We start from the raw sequence: 16,503 nt of genomic DNA, 5'->3' as shown, positions 1-16,503 counted from the left end.
GACCTAAAGTAGGTTATAATGTTTACGGTGAAGACTTTTCCAGCGTCATATCCTATAACTTGAACATTCCTTAGATGTCTGCCACTATGATTAAAAATTATAATATTTGTTTTGATTATCTGAATAGAACAGAACCTCTGAAAATATCCTTATCTGGTGCTGTATTTGAGTTGTAATTGCAAAACAGTTCCTAAACTTTTTGAAGAACCTTTTTTTTAGGTTTTGAAGTGGAAGTGGGAAGTTGGGACTTTTTTTGATTGATTTTTCAAAAATGAATTGTACAAGAGGAAAACGACTGCGGCTGAAAAAGCTTCTTTTTTTTCCTCTTTGGGACTCTCCTCTGTTCCCTCTGTCAGCTGACTGTCAGTGCCAGACCAGGTTTGCCTCAGAACGGAGAGGATTTCAGGGGGAAATTAACAAAGATACTTGAGGTGGAATCTCTCACTGCAAAGCATGATTATGATCCCCAAGATCAGACGCATGTGGTAGATGATGTGGAAACAACCTCAGATTCCAACATACCCACCACTACTGAGTCTCTATTACTGCAAGTCACAAAAGGGTTTATCTCTGCAGCCTCTAAGCTTCCAAAAGAAATATCTACAGCAGCTCCAGCTCCTCCTGCACCGACCATCCTTCATGCTCATTATCCTCTAGATATCTTTTGGCTGGGTGATCCTTCACCTCATTGGGATCATTTACATGTTTGTGCTGCTGGCGATCTTGTGTGATAAATTCTTTGTTCCTGCTCTCAGGGTAATCAGGGACAAGTTAGCCATCTCCTATGATGTGGTAGGAGCCACCTTCATGGCTGCTGGAATATCCACCCCAAAGCTTTTGGGTTTCTTAATAGGAGTCTTCATCACCCATGACAACTTTTGGCACAGTTGCGGGCTCAGCAGTTTTCAGTGTTTCTTTTGTGAATGGATTGTGTGCTTTGTTTTCTCAGCAAGTTCTCCACCTGTCCTGGTGGCCTCTATTAAGAAATATGTCATTCTACATATTTGACCTCATCGTACTGATCATCTTCTTCCTGGACAATGTCATAATGTGGTGGGAGAGCATGATGCTGGTGGCTTGTTAAACTCTCTATGTCATTTTCATGAAGTTTAACGTGCATATAGAGCACAAAGTCAAGACCAAACTCCACAAACACAAGAGCATTTTTAAAGCTATTGCTGCAGAGGAACCTGACAAGGTAAGCTCTCCTTTTCAGAGGTCTTATGTTGAATCAGACAAGAATTGAATCTACTGTTTGGTATTTATGTAATTTTCAAGAGCCTAAAATCTGTATTATCTTGTTTAAAACCCATTGATTTAATGATTTCAACCGTGCCCACAACAATCCTTAACTGACAATATCATCATAAATGTAGTTTCACACATAAACCTCATTTATTGGTCACTGTTAACTGGTTTGTAATGACTGCTTTGATTTAAAAAACCATTTAACCCCAGATGGTATCTACACCAGTGATGTGTTACAATTTTAGTGTATGATTGGGAACAAAACTACAGAGTGTAGTTCATTCAGATGTGTCTGTAAGTATGTTTTGCATCTATTTAAAGAATTAAAAGAATTAACACAAGGATAACATGAATGCCAGGCGTTCACAGAAACATATTAAAAAGTTACCAGTTAGACAAATACAGTGGGGCAAAAAAGTATTTAGTCAGCCACCGATTGTGCAAGTTCCCCCACCTAAAATGATGACAGAGGTCAGTAATTTGCACCAGAGGTACATTTCAACTGTGAGAGACAGAATGTGAAAAAAAAAATCCATGAATCCACATGGTAGGATTTGTAAAGAATTTATTCGTAAATCAGGGTGGAAAATAAGTATTTGGTCAATAACAAAAATACAACTCAATACTTTGTAACATAACCTTTGTTGGCAATAACAGAGGTCAAACGTTTACTATAGGTCTTTACCAGGTTTGCACACACAGTAGCTGGTATTTTGGCCCATTCCTCCATGCAGATCTTCTCGAGAGCAGTGATGTTTTGGGGCTGTCGCCGAGCAACACGGACTTTCAACTCCCGCCACAGATTTTCTATGGGGTTGAGGTCTGGAGACTGGCTAGGCCACTCCAGGACTTTCAAATGCTTCTTACGGAGCCACTCCTTTGTTGCCCGGGCGGTGTGTTTTGGATCATTGTCATGTTGGAAGACCCAGCCTCGTTTCATCTTCAAAGTTCTCACTGATGGAAGGAGGTTTTGGCTCAAAATCTCACGATACATGGCCCCATTCATTCTGTCCATAACACGGATCAGTCGTCCTGTCCCCTTGGCAGAAAAACAGCCCCATAGCATGATGTTTCCACCCCCATGCTTCACAGTAGGTATGGTGTTCTTGGGATGCAACTCAGTATTCGTCTTCCTCCAAACACGACGAGTTGAGTTTATACCAAAAAGTTCTACTTTGGTTTCATCTGACCACATGACATTCTCCCAATCCTCTGCTGTATCATCCATGTGCTCTCTGGCAAACTTCAGACGGGCCTGGACATGCACTGGCTTCAGCAGCGGAACACGTCTGGCACTGCGGGATTTGATTCCCTGCCGTTGTAGTGTGTTACTGATGGTGACCTTTGTTACTTTGGTCCCAGCTCTCTGCAGGTCATTCACCAGGTCCCCCCGTGTGGTTCTGGGATCTTTGCTCACCGTTCTCATGATCATTTTGACCCCACGGGATGAGATCTTGCGTGGAGCCCCAGATCGAGGGAGATTATCAGTGGTCTTGTATGTCTTCCATTTTCTGATGATTGCTCCCACAGTTGATTTTTTCACACCAAGCTGCTTGCCTATTGTAGATTCACTCTTCCCAGTCTGGTGCAGGTCTACAATACTTTTCCTGGTGTCCTTCGAAAGCTCTTTGGTCTTGGCCATGGCGGAGTTTGGAGTCTGACTGTTTGAGGCTGTGGACAGGTGTCTTTTATACAGATGATGAGTTCAAACAGGTGCCATTCATACAGGTAACGCGTGGGGGACAGAAAAGCTTCTTACAGAAGACGTTACAGGTCTGTGAGAGCCAGAGATTTTCCTTGTTTGAGGTGACCAAATACTTATTTTCCACCCTAATTTACGAATAAATTCTTTACAAATCCTACCATGTGGATTCATGGATTATTTTTTTTTTCACATTCTGTCTCTCACAGTTGAAGTGTACCTCTGGTGCAAATTACTGACCTCTGTCATCATTTTAAGTGGGGGAACTTGCACAATCGGTGGCTGACTAAATACTTTTTTGCCCCACTGTATGTAGTTGCAACTATGTCAAAAATTGAAATGATACTGTCTGTAAAGTTGCAGCATTGTATAGTCTGTAGCATAAGATGATTAAAAACACGAGGAGAAGGATCAGTCAGTTGTTAAGAAGATTGTCTCAAACAGTGGTCTAGTTGTTATTTAAAAAGACAGAAATCATGGTACATATTAGGTACTGTTGCCAGTCATGATTAATGAACTGCTTCCTAGGAGAATCTACCTGAAGGAAATGATGACAACAAAGCCAGAGCTGATGAAAACAGAGTGGAGGAGGATCAAGATGAAAAAACAGAGGAGCCATTGTCTTTACAGTGGCCTGACTCAGGGTGGGAGCAAGCCATCTACCTGCTTAGGCTGCCCGATGTTCGCAAAAAGGTGATAATCAGATTCTTCTTTTTGATTTATTGTTATTTTTATTATTCTTACAGATACTGTAAGTAATCTAGGTGTTTTCCTGGATAGTTCATTTAAGCTGGATAAACAGGTTTCCTCTGTGGTTAAATCTGGCTTTTGTGCCAATTGTGCCAAATTTCCAAGGTCAAACATTTAATACCGTACAAAGATCTTGAAAAACGTATACATGCCTTTGCGACCTCCAGATTAGATTAATATAACTCTCTCTACTCTGGACTCCAACTCGCTCACCTCCAACGATTAGAGCTTGTTCAGAATGCTGCGGCTCGTCTCCTAACCGGAACTAGAAAGTTTGCCTCCATTACTCCAGTGCTCTCTGATTTACATTGGCTGCCTATTAAATTGTGTATTGATTTTAAAGTTCTGCTGCTTACTTTTAAATGCCTAAACAACCTTTCACCTGACTATCTCACCGACCTCCTCAGTCTCTATACTCCCAGCCGTTCTTTTTGATCATCTGGTCAGTTACTTCTGGCCCAGCCTAGGCACCGTTTGAAGACTAGGGATGATCGTGCCTTTGCCTCTGTAGCACCAAACATCTGGAATAGTCTTCCTGCTACCGTTCGTGCCTCTGACTCCATTCAATCCTTTAAAGCATGCTTGAAAACTTACCAATTCAACCTGGCTTTTCCGACTCTCACCGCTCATTAATTGCTGTATCGTTACTCATTTCTTTGGATTATCCTGAATTCTCCCTATCTCTACTTACTAATGAGTTACAGTGTGTGACCATAGAAATGTTTTATTCATTGGACAAAACTATGTAGTTATCAAGCATATAGACAGCCGTGTAAATAAAAAAAACTAAATAATCAGACATCCGCTCGGAAAATGTATAAATAGTCTTTTCTGAAAAAAAACCCCCAGTGATGGTGTGACTGTGACGTCAGGGGCCCTATATTACGCCCAACAAAATACAAAGGCCTTCTATCCTGCGCACTGACATCCTGTTTGTAAGCCCAAGTAGGCTTGTTGAAAGGGTTCATATACATTTCATAAAGTCAGTGACTTTAAAGAAACTAGAGAACAAAGGCTTGATGCATTAAAGATGATTTCCTGAGAAAAATAACCACAAACCTGAAATTTCAAAAAAAGAACATTGAAAGCCAATGCAGTGTCCCCCTGACACTAATTAAAATTGTGAGGGTGTTATAAAAAAAGATCTTGATCTGTTTATTATTTACAATTTACACAAGTTGGGTTACGATAGTTGAGTCTATTTTAAAGGAGCAACAGAATAGCTGTTTTGGTCAGTGTAACTATTGTTTATGTGTATTATTGTGTATGTTTCACATAGATTCATATAGAGTATATAGATTGTGCCCACTTGTCTGTACTGAATATTGTTATGTGATGTGTATGTTGTAACCTCTGCTGGTGTCTAGGCCATGTCTCTCTTGGAAAAGAGATTAAAATCTCAATTAGCATTTTACCCGGGTAAATAAAAGACTAAGACACAAATCATATAAATCACAGGAACACATGGGACTACACAGTTATTCTGAAAAAGGGTTTCTTTTAAATCCTTAGTGTTTAGGCATAAGCAATAGCTTCACATTGTTAGTTACAGAAACACAGATAATAAATAGTTTAAGAAAACTAAAAAACAGAAGCAAATAATCACAAAAACTGATCAGTACATAAGAAGCTTTTCACCTATGATGTTGATTTTACACCCATTAGTATGTTTTCCAGTTAGTTTAAATTTTGTGATGCATCTCTAACAGTATGTAAAATATTTATGGTTTTATGTTCTAATTAACCTTGTTGTGCATCAGGGGTAGGCAACTCCTGGCCTCGAGTGCTGGAGTCCTGCAGGTTTTAGATATCACCCTTGGTCAACACACCTGAATCAAATGATTAGTTCATTACCAGGCCTCTGGAGAACGTCAAGACATGTTGAGGAGGTAATTTAACAATTTGAATTAGCTGTGTTGGATCAAGGACACATCTAAAACCTGCAGGACACCGGCCCTCGAGGCCTGGAGTTGCCTACCCCTGTTGGCAGGTACACAATCATACACCCCACAATAAACTATTTACCAAATTTCAGCACACATTTTAAAATTAAACCAAAAACCAAAGTTTACTTTTACAAGAACATCTTTCCAAATACATATTTATTTGATCCAAGTGATACCTCCTCTTTTGCTGCAAGATAGATAGGAAGCATATAGTGCATATATGGTTAGAGTGGGACGTAAACAAAGGCTTCAGGTGCATTATATTATCAACCCACGATTAGGAAGCAGGTATGGGAGGAGTCAGTGCTAAAGCTGCGTTCACTCATGGAAATGCATTCACCTACACTAGGGGAGCATTAATCACACATACACGTGACATCACTGATCAAGTCACCACTGAAAGCTGCAAACAGTCTGAGTCTAATGGTTGGCTAGTTTTCAGAATATGGCATTCGCCCTTGCAACAGTGTTTTAAGATGCACTACTATTTCATATTCCTATGCTGGAAACACCGGAACAGCAATCCATCAAGGAACGCGTCACTTTATCAGTTATGCACATTGATATGGTACTTATATGTTTTAATATGAAGTTTAAAGGTAGACATACCAGTATAATACGTTTCACTATGTCATCAAAGTTTTTTTCTCTAAACACTGTGGTGTCAAAATACCATTAGACAAAACAAACACTTATTTTGCATTAAACTGAATATTACTAAGGTATACTCACAAGTGAGAGTGCGGTAACGCACATAATCCTCTTAGAAGACTTCAGGTATTAGGTATTATGCTGATCCATTGTGAAGAGTTGTTCTGTGTCCTACATACATAACACTGGCCACTGCAACAGTTTGTTTGTGCCACAATAGCTGACAGTGGAAACCTGTGTTTGGATATGCTTGCACTTATGATTTTGCAAGATGTTATTCTCTGGTAAGTCTGAACCTTTTTGTTCTCTTTGGATAAAGCAATTAGATTGGCTCCTTGCTTTAAATTTTGCATCACAACTCTAGTCTTTCATGTTGTGCAGAAACCAGCATTATGCAAAGAAAGTAACTGTAACACTTTATAAATGGATCTATGAATACAGTGGGGAAAATAATAATTTGATGATCTGCTGAATTTGTTTGTTTTCTCGTTTTCAAAGAAATAAACAGTCTCTGATATTTATGGTTGTTTTTTTTTTCAATGGAGAGACACACAATATCAACAAAAACTCCAGAAAAAAATGACATAGAACAAATTAGCCACTCTTTAGTTGCCTTGTATGTTTTGGATCATTGTCATGCTGGAAGACCCATCCACAACCTCTCTTCAGTGCTCTAGCTGAGGCAAGGACATTCTTGTCCAAGATTTTGTGGTACGCAGCCCCGTCCTTTTGTCCCTCAATGAGAGGATCTCTCCTGTACCCAAAACATAATGTTTCCACCACCGTGTTTCCACCAAGGTGAGTCGAGTTGAGGCCAAAGAGCTTGATGTTTATTTCATCTGACCACAGCAATTTATCCCAAGCCTTCTTTAAATTGTTTAGATCTTTACTGGCAAACTTCACATGAGCCTATACATGTGGCTTCCTTATTAGAGTTACTTTGAAGCTCCTCACAGAGGGTGATTGAGGGTCATTTTCTGTGTCTTACATTTCCTAATAGTCACATCAAGTGTTGTCACCTTCCCACCAAGCTTTTTGCTGATGGTCTTGTAGCCCGTCCCTGCCTTGTGCAGGTCTGTAATCTTGCTCCTGACATTCTTTGACAGCACTTTACTCTTTAGCCTGTGGGAATGCAGAGGTTGGAATGGAAGAAACTGATTATGTGGACGATTGTGCTTCATGCACATAACTATTTAAGAACAGAAGTATCAAATCTTTATTTCGCTCAGTGACATGCAAATGACTTTATAACCTTTATATAATGTGTTTTGTTTGATATTCTGTCTCTCTTTGTTAAACTAAAACTACCATAAAAAAACAGATTTAATTTTGTTGTAAGTGAGCAAACAAATAATTGTTTTCCCCATGATAATACTGTGACACATAATAATGGATACATTTTAGTTATGAATAGTCCAAATGCCTTGAAATACATGTATACTATTAATATCTTTTCCAAATGCAATTTTATCCCTGTTTTTCCTTTACTGTACTATAGACTGGGTATTCCATGGATTTGAAGATGTGAAATGAGTCACATCACTGGAGTTTTGAATTCTGCCACCCCATGGTCTTCTGGGGAGAGAACTGGACTCCACCAAATTTTATTTATGCACCTTATTTCAACCTAGCCAAAAGCAACACCTGCTGCTGGAGAAAAATGTATTGTACCAGAAGGAAGCGACTGCAGCTGAGCCGAGTTCTTTTTCTCCTCTCTGGGGTTTTCCTCTGTACCCTCTACCAGCTGACCATCAGCACTAGACTGTACGAGCCTTTGGCAATGCCTCAAATTGCACAGGATAGTGGGGAAGGTTCAGCAGAGGGGGTTGAGGAGATTGCAGATCTGGGAAAGGCTCTAACTACAGCATATGATTTAGAGCAAACTGAGCAAAGAAACACAACGTATGATGTCCATAATGCAACTACAACTTCAGTATCCACAACATCTACCACTACTGAATCGCCATTATTGCCAACAACAAATCGGACTCTTGTGCATTGCATCTATGTGGCACCTGAACTTCCGGAAACACCCACGCCAGCTCCTCCTACAACTACCGTCCCACCAGCCTTTCCGGGTGAAGCGCCACATATGAAGGGTGATTACCCAGAGGACATTTTTTCAATCGAAGATCGCAGACGTGGCTGGGTGACCCTTCACATTATTGGGATGATGTACATGTTTGTGTCACTTGCAATTGTGTGTGATGAGTTTTTTGTTCCTGCTCTCGGGGTAATCACAAACAAGTTGGCAATCTCTGATGATGTGGCTGGAGCCACCTTCATGGCCGCCGGAGGTTCTGCCCCTGAGCTTTTTACCTCTTTGATAGGAGTCTTCATTGCCCACAGCAACGTGGGTATTGGCACAATTGTGGGCTCAGCAGTTTTCAATATTTTGTTTGTGATTGGAATGTGTGCTTTGTTTTCTCGGGAGATTCTCCATCTGACCTGGTGGCCTCTATTCAGAGATGTGTCATTCTACATACTTGGCCTCATCTTTCTAATTATCTTCTTCCTGGATAATGTCATAATGTGGTGGGAGAGCATGATGCTGGTGGCTTGTTACACTGTCTATGTCATTTTCATGAAGTTTAATGTGCAAATAGAGCGTGCATTCAAGACCCAACTCCACAAACACAAGAGCATTGTCAAAGTTATTGCTGTAGAGGAACCTGACAAGGTAAGATCTCCTATTAAAGAATTCATCAAAGCTCTTATCCTCAGTCAGACAACTAATAAGTCTGTTGTCTGATATCTATATTGAAAAGTTTTCTCCATTTTCACCCAAACCCATAAACTACTGGTAACAGAAAACAACCTAATGAAACTTTTGAAGAGCTAGGCATACTAGCTAGGTATTAATGCATTCCTGCTGGAGAGACATAAATCAGCAGATTTTAAGATATTTAACTAGTAGAGGTTTTTGTAGGGATTATTATTAGCAACTAGAAAGCAGTTTCGTCACATGATATATACGTAGCTTTTTATAAAAACAAAAACACCCCAAAGCTAATCAGCTGCAGCAAATGAATGCTTTCCAGAGTTCTAGCTCCTTTAGCATCCATGTATAGCGTGTCCAAACCTAAACAGTGTGACTGAGGCTTAACTTACACCAAGTAAAGGGTTTAAGGGTTTGTTCATACTCAGGGTTTTTGAGGGTGGGACTCCCAAAAAGAGAACATTTTATTCCTTGTTGAAAATGCTATTTCATATCATTTAGAATCATTAATAATTATTTTATGGGGATAATGGATACAATAAAAATACTGTCATCCTCTGCATTTAAAAAAAAAAAAATCTGACATCATCAAGTCAGGCAGCGTGTGCAATGAGTGAACTAGTAATGCATTAAATTATAGCACTAATATAAAATCTACCAGAATGAACTTTGTTTTATCTCTGCCGCTGAATGATCATCACTGAACAAAACATTGTTGCACACAGACTAATGGAAACGGTGAGGATAATGCCCCTCCTGCTCCAGAGGACAAGAATCGTTTAAAGGTAAAAATCAATTCACCAACCAATAAACTGCAAGAAGAAAGTCACAAAAAAATTCTTTATACCCTTCAGACTCACAGTCTTATTTTGTAAATAATTAAGACAAGTGCTAGCTCCCTGCACTAGTTAAGAAGCCACTATATCCACTATTGCATGTTTAACAGTGATGGGCTATTATCTGTACAGTGACTAGTTATCATGACCTCAGCCGTCTCTTTCCCCAGTTGAAGCCATCCCTTCAGCGAGGGGGGAGTTCTGCTTCTTTACACAACAGCACAATGAGAAACACCATCTTCCAACTCATGATTCATACATTAGACCCTATAGGTAATGGTGAGTACTATTTGATAGTTGTGAATACTGTTTGATGACTGATAACTGTGTACCAAGTGCTTTTATAATAGCTGTCTGAGTACTATGTCCTTCTCATTCTAAAATGGATTAGCAAAGTGTCCCACATGAAGGCAGCACTAAGTCCAGATTGATACTAAGCAGATAAATACCTACCTCAGTCTGTAGAGGGATCCATTTAGAGGCCTGTAGGAGAACAGGAAGAATATCACCAGGGTATAGCTGCAATACACTCTAGAAAAAGTCAGTTAGTGCATGATGACCAGTGTTGGGTAAGTCACTTTAAATTAGTAACTTAGTTACATTACTAGTTACTTCTATCAAAAGTAACTCAGTTACTTCAAGTTAATCGTTACTTTCAAAGTAACTAGTTACTAGGGAAAGTAACTTTGGTTTTACTCAGAATTCTCTTGTTAATGTGTTGCTTCCATAACTGGATACCCAGCAAGATTGCCAGTCTTCTAGCTTGCTTACTTGCCACAAGTGCACTGTGCCACCTACCAATAGAAAGGAAAAAATGATGTGCATATTTCCACGAGAGAAATCCCACACCTGGAGAAATCCCACACCGTTGACCGCCGCCACGATTCTAGCCTACGTCACAGCGTCATGTGCGCTTTTTACATCCAACACAAAAACTGCAGTCGTGGTGCTTTCGATTGTACGCAGAACTCAGAAATTCGGCCTTCCGAATAGGAAGATGTAGGTAACACCAGACTGCAGATGAGCTGCATACAGGGCTGGACTGGTTCATCAAGAGTTGGGAGTTCGCCTTGTAATCGGAAGGTTGCCGGTTCGAGCCCCAGCTTGGTCAGTCTCGGTCGTTGTGTCCTTGGGCAAGACACTTCACCCGTTGCCTACTGGTGGTGGTCAGAGGGCCCGGTGGCGCCAGTGTCCGGCAGCCTCACCTCTGTCAGTGCGCCCCAGGGTGGCTGTGGCTACAACGTAGCTTGACATCACCAGTGTGTGAATGTGTGTGTGAATGGGTGGATGAATGGGTGGATGACTGGTTGTGTAAAGCGCTTTGGGATCCTTAGGGACTAGTAAAGCGCTATACAAATACAGGCCATTTACCATTTAAACTCCATCTAAACTTGGTTTATTTCTGACCCAGATGGACTGCAGGTTATAACTTCTTACCTGAAGTTCAGTTCACCTGACACTCGGACCGGCGGCCGCCTCGGTTCTCTGCTCCTCCTTTCCCTCATCCACCTGCTGGCTTCCACCACTTGCTAATGTTACTGAATCTGTGGAAGCTGCGATAGCCACCACACGAAGTAACGAATAACGACCCTATCTAAATCCCAGTAACGATTAATGCGTTCCTGATTTTGGCATAATAACTAGTTACCGTGCTCGTTACCACAATAATACCGTAGTTACTGTAACGTGTTACTTAATAACGTTAGTCCCTACACTGATGATGACGGGGTTTTCTTTCCCTTAAATTAGTTAAAATGCAATGATTTAGAAGATGTAAGCTGGGTTGACAGTGTGATGATGGGCTGACCTATCCAGATTTGACATTTGAGAAAATGGTTACAAAGATTATCTATGTTATACGTTTGAGCTGAAAATTCCCTTTAGCCATGAATGCTTTGTAATCTGAAAGCGGAAAGGTACTATAGATGTGCAAGGGTCTGTACGAGCTAGCAACTAGCTATGAAATGAAGATATATTTAGAATAAAAATAGTCCAGAACACAACACCTTCTTCCTGTTTTTACTGTTGTTATTCCCACCCCAGACACATCTGGCCAATAAGCAGGCTGAATATTCTCACGCTCGATCTGATATTGCTTAGTGGTCTTCAACTAGGAGTCTTCAACTCCTAGTGTGAATGTGATCCGACAGTGATTCAAGCCATGGCTTGAATCACTGTCGGATCACATTCACACTATAAACAAACTTCAAGGAGTTCATTTGCACCAAGACCATCTCCTCTAAAGGCTCTTGGTGTGGTTACTGTGTTCACATCTGCACAAACATACTGCATGAAGGGGGGAAATGAACCAGAGTTTGATTTAAATGGGCTAAACACAGCAGGCATGAAAACACCCTGAGATCCATCCAAGAAACATCAGTGACAGAAGTAATTCTGTCAAGCAATAATTTTTAGTCAATCAAACCTTTTCTCATGTCTGGGGAGCACTATCAATAGAAATACTCTACTCTGTTATTATGTACCTTGGGATGAGTGTATTTAGTCCAAAATATGAGAAGTTGAAAAACTGACTGCTGACGCTGTCTTTCTGTGGTTTTTGCTGTACTACTGGTAATATTAATAATTATTTTAGCCTCATTGTGAGGAATGGCTGTGTGGTGGACGCAGATGAACAGTCCAGTCTTTGTTTATCCCCCCTTTTCATCATAGCAATTTATTAGTGTGCCGTATTTGCAATCAAACTAAGGCAAGAAGTTTAGTATAAAACAAAAGAAAAACAAGTAACCCCAACTTAAACACTGATTATCCAAAAAGTAAAATAAACTATTAAGATAGCAATTCTGTAGTACATCCATTGTGGCCTACTCACCATTATGACCTAACATGCAATGCTTCTGGAAAGTAGCTGACCATATAGTCAGTAGCTCCTCCCACTCCAGGAAATGACAATTAAATATCAGTTAAATACTAAATTAACTTATAGTAGTTCTCAATCTAAAGTGCAGTCTGATGAAAAGATGAGCAATAAGTTAATCAAATACAAATCTTAACCACCAACATTTTCAATCAGGCTCTCTTTAGGGTTTCATGACTACCGTAATATAGCAGCAATATACACATAATGAATCTAAATTAAAAGCACTTTGTACTGTGTTTAGGGCCCTCCGTGTGACATCTGTGATTCTAATTTTATTTTGCCACTTTGTGTGTTTGTAGGGAAATTTAAGGAGAAAGCTGAAACTCTGAACAGCGTGGCAAGAAAGAAATCAGACGCCAAAGACAAAAGTGAAGGTAACATTGAAGGATGTGAGCGTCATTCACTGACTAGAGACTGACACCTGCTTAGTATCATTATCAATAGCTGGTCTGCAAAGCATTAAAATGACATGCGCAAAATGACTTAAAAAAAAAAAAATAGGTTTTTTGTTCAACATCAGTAGATGTCGCTATATGCCAACTATCATAATAAAACAACTGTTTCCCCATTGTAGTAATATTTTAGCTTATACCTTGGAAACAGTTAGTACACACTAGTTAAAAAAAAAAATATATATATATACTGTATGACGGTGGCGTGACTTTTACACAAAGGCAAGCAGAGATTCCCCAGCCTCCAGAATACACAAACAAACATATTATTCCACTTTTTAACAGTTTAACTAGTTAAACTGGAACAGATTAAAACATACCATTTTTGCTGTCTGTCTGCACTTTACATGGATGTCTTCAGCTTTTGGCACTCTTTCCTGACTGAAGAATTTTAAAATATTATTACTTTTATAACTGAATATCTACTATATTACCAAATATTACTTGCTAACAAACTGAGAATGACAGGAGGTGGAGGAATTTGCCAAATAACTTTTTAGCAAAAAAGTAATAAAACAACATGGTCAGAGCAGCCCTCTCCACCGTCATCACAGCTTTCCTTGTGAATGTAAGGAAGTATTAACAATGTTTTTAACATTTCTCTGCATCACACGTTGGCCAAGGTGGTTAGCAAGACGAAACTCATCTGTTAGGATGCTAAATCACTGAAGCTTGTTTACTTGTTAATGCTAGCTTTATGTTTTTTTTTTTATTTGACATATTTGACATGTCAAATTGCATGTACAAACCAAGTGCATATAACTATGCCGAGAACTCAAGGAATGTATAGGTATATAGCTAAGAAGACAGTGAGTGAATTCAGCTAATGCATTGACTGCAGTTCTTCCTGTAATCAGTCCTGAAGTCTTAAATGAAATTAAAATCTTCCAGATAACTGCATAAGGGCCCGCAGTTATTAAGCAAACTCTTTGGGATTCCTTTCACAGATGGTGGGGAAAAAACTGAGCAGAGCAAAGAGTCAGAACCAACCCCAGCTGCAGAAGAAGAAAAGAAGGAGCAGCCAGAGGACAAGAAGGTACTCTCCAACCATGTCCTGGTGGCTTTCAAAAAGCCCAGAAGTCAGTCTTTGATTCCTGTCTATGTAAGAGTCAATGCACAGATCAATGATACAACTTGTGGGCACCTGCTTCCTTAGGATGGTTTGACTTTTGTTTCTTTTTATCATATGTTTTAATTGCGGTATCTTTCCTACTTCAGGAAGATGTACCAGCAAAAGATGATGGGTCAGGAGAGTCAGACGACTCTGAGAGCGACGAAGAGGACAGCGATGATGAAAGTGACGAGTCCAGTGAAGATGAGGATGATGATGAGGATAAAGACGAAGAAGAAGATGAAAAAGACGATGAACCTCTGTCTTTAGAATGGCCCGATACACGTCGAAAGCAAGCAACCTACCTCTTCCTGTTGCCCATAGTTTTCCCTCTGTGGCTTACCGTCCCAGATGTTCGCAACCCGGTGAGAGATACCATAATATTTCTGATATCAGCTGTGGTAATTTAAATCATGCTGCATTTTGCTTTTCCATAACTCACTTTGTCCTATAGAAATCCAGAAAATTCTTTGTTGTCACCTTCCTGGGCTCTATTCTATGGATTGCTATCTTCTCGTACCTCATGGTGTGGTGGGCCCATCAGGTCAGTTACTTTAGATACAAATACTCTGCTTTGTTTCCTGTTGATGTGCATTGACACACAGTATCACTTAACTCATTCACTGCCAGCCATTTTCAAATCAGGTAACTCCCCACTGCCAGGGTTTTTGAGCATTTTTACTCATTTTTGAAGAGCCACAGAAAACTGTGTGTTATGATCATATAAACGCTGAACCTACCAAAATGAAGAACAGACTCTCTTCTTTCATCCAAAAAATAAAGCTTGTTTCTACCATTTTCCATTCTTTAGTAATCAGCTGTAGAAGAGAGGTGGGTTCCACCAAAAATGCCTGTTTTGACCAAAAAAAGGGAGAAAACGAGCTTTTTGTGAAAAATACATTTCAAGCAGAACAATAATATTTCTTGCTTTGTGACACCTCTAACATATAAAATAGTTTTTCACTTCTATAAAACAGAAATAACACTGAGAAAGGTTATGTTTTATCAAAACAATTTATTTACAAATATATGAAAAAATAAAATTCACTGACAAGCTGCCCGAGGTTGTATTCTAGCCCCTCCCATTGAAAAACGTAATTGACGTCTATAGACGTCAATGGCAGTGAATGAGTTAAAAGATCTGTGTAAACTAAAAGCTGAGCACCTAAAAATCTTGTTCATCTTCCTAGGTGGGTGAGACTATTGGCATCTCAGAGGAAATTATGGGCCTGACTATGCTGGCTGCGGGGACCTCCATCCCTGACCTCATTACCAGTGTGATTGTGGCTCGTAAAGGCCTGGGAGACATGGCTGTGTCTAGCTCTGTGGGCAGTAACATCTTTGACATCACTGTGGGGTGAGCCTCTATAGCTGGATCGTCATCAATTTCGTTTTTAAAGCTGCTTAACACAAACTTTAATAATTCCTTTCTCTCCCTTTTCTTTATGTTTTTTCACTATCATTTTATTTAAAAGTCTCCCAGTCCCTTGGCTCCTGTACTCAGCCATCCATAGTTTTGGTCCAGTGGCTGTCAGCAGCAATGGGCTCTTTTGTGCCATTGTGCTGCTCTTCCTCATGCTCCTCTTTGTCATCATCTCCATTGCTTCCTGTAACTGGAAGATGAATAAGGTGCTGGGTTTCACCATGTTCCTCCTCTACTTTATCTTCTTGGTGCTCAGTGTTATGTTGGAAGATCGTATCATCATCTGCCCAGTTTCCATCTAATTCTTTCTGCTGAACTGTTAACCTTTTTGGGAAAGGATCTCACGAGCATAGACCTGGATATCTATAGGAAACATTCAGAAAGCTACGTGCTCTGCATTGTTACCAGTGAAGTGTCTGGTATGTCAGCAGCAATAAAGCGTTTTCTAGAACCCGATACTCACTTATAGAAATGATGGCAGCTTTTAAATTGATTTTCATAGTACACGGGGAGATGCATGACTACTGTCTAATACAGTGTAGATTTTGCGGTGTAAGACCTAACAGAGATGTTAATGGGTTTTTTATGCACTGTCTATGAAATGCAAGTAAAAGTGTTAGTTTGTGGACACATTTTGAAAAATGTAGGCTACTAAATGTGTATTTTGTATCATCGTAAGTAAATGATTTTGTAAGAATCATGATAGGGACCCTGAGCTTGCTTGAACTTTTTTTTCAAAAATCATGAAAAATCATTGAAAAAATAAAAAATAAATCAAACACAACAT

At 39.8% G+C, this 16,503-nt stretch overlaps 1 protein-coding gene across 3 annotated transcripts; it reads left to right on the top strand.

Annotated features, from left to right (window-relative positions):
- The first annotated feature begins 6,428 nt into the window (after positions 1 to 6,428).
- slc24a1 (solute carrier family 24 member 1) lies at positions 6,429 to 16,500 on the top strand. 3 transcript variants are annotated; one of them, XM_080303923.1, is made up of 10 exons: positions 6,429 to 6,581; positions 7,796 to 8,977; positions 9,742 to 9,801; positions 10,023 to 10,125; positions 13,030 to 13,104; positions 14,130 to 14,284; positions 14,401 to 14,658; positions 14,748 to 14,837; positions 15,484 to 15,650; positions 15,769 to 16,500. In XM_080303923.1, exons 2-10 carry the CDS (start codon positions 7,865 to 7,867, stop codon positions 16,016 to 16,018), a joined length of 2,271 nt encoding a protein of 756 aa, XP_080160049.1. In that variant the 5' UTR covers positions 6,429 to 6,581; positions 7,796 to 7,864; the 3' UTR covers positions 16,019 to 16,500. The 3 variants fall into 3 exon arrangements, with proteins under 3 accessions (XP_080160049.1, XP_080160048.1, XP_026031626.1); XM_080303922.1 differs by having other exon boundaries at positions 10,023 to 10,131; XM_026175841.2 differs by having other exon boundaries at positions 6,430 to 6,581; positions 10,023 to 10,131; positions 14,130 to 14,218.
- Positions 16,501 to 16,503: the final 3 nt, after the last annotated feature.

Source organism: Astatotilapia calliptera, chromosome 7, assembly GCF_964374335.1.
Source record: "Astatotilapia calliptera chromosome 7, fAstCal68.1, whole genome shotgun sequence".
Taxonomy (NCBI): domain Eukaryota; kingdom Metazoa; phylum Chordata; class Actinopteri; order Cichliformes; family Cichlidae; genus Astatotilapia; species Astatotilapia calliptera.
This window is presented reverse-complemented; position numbering and strand designations above follow the sequence as displayed.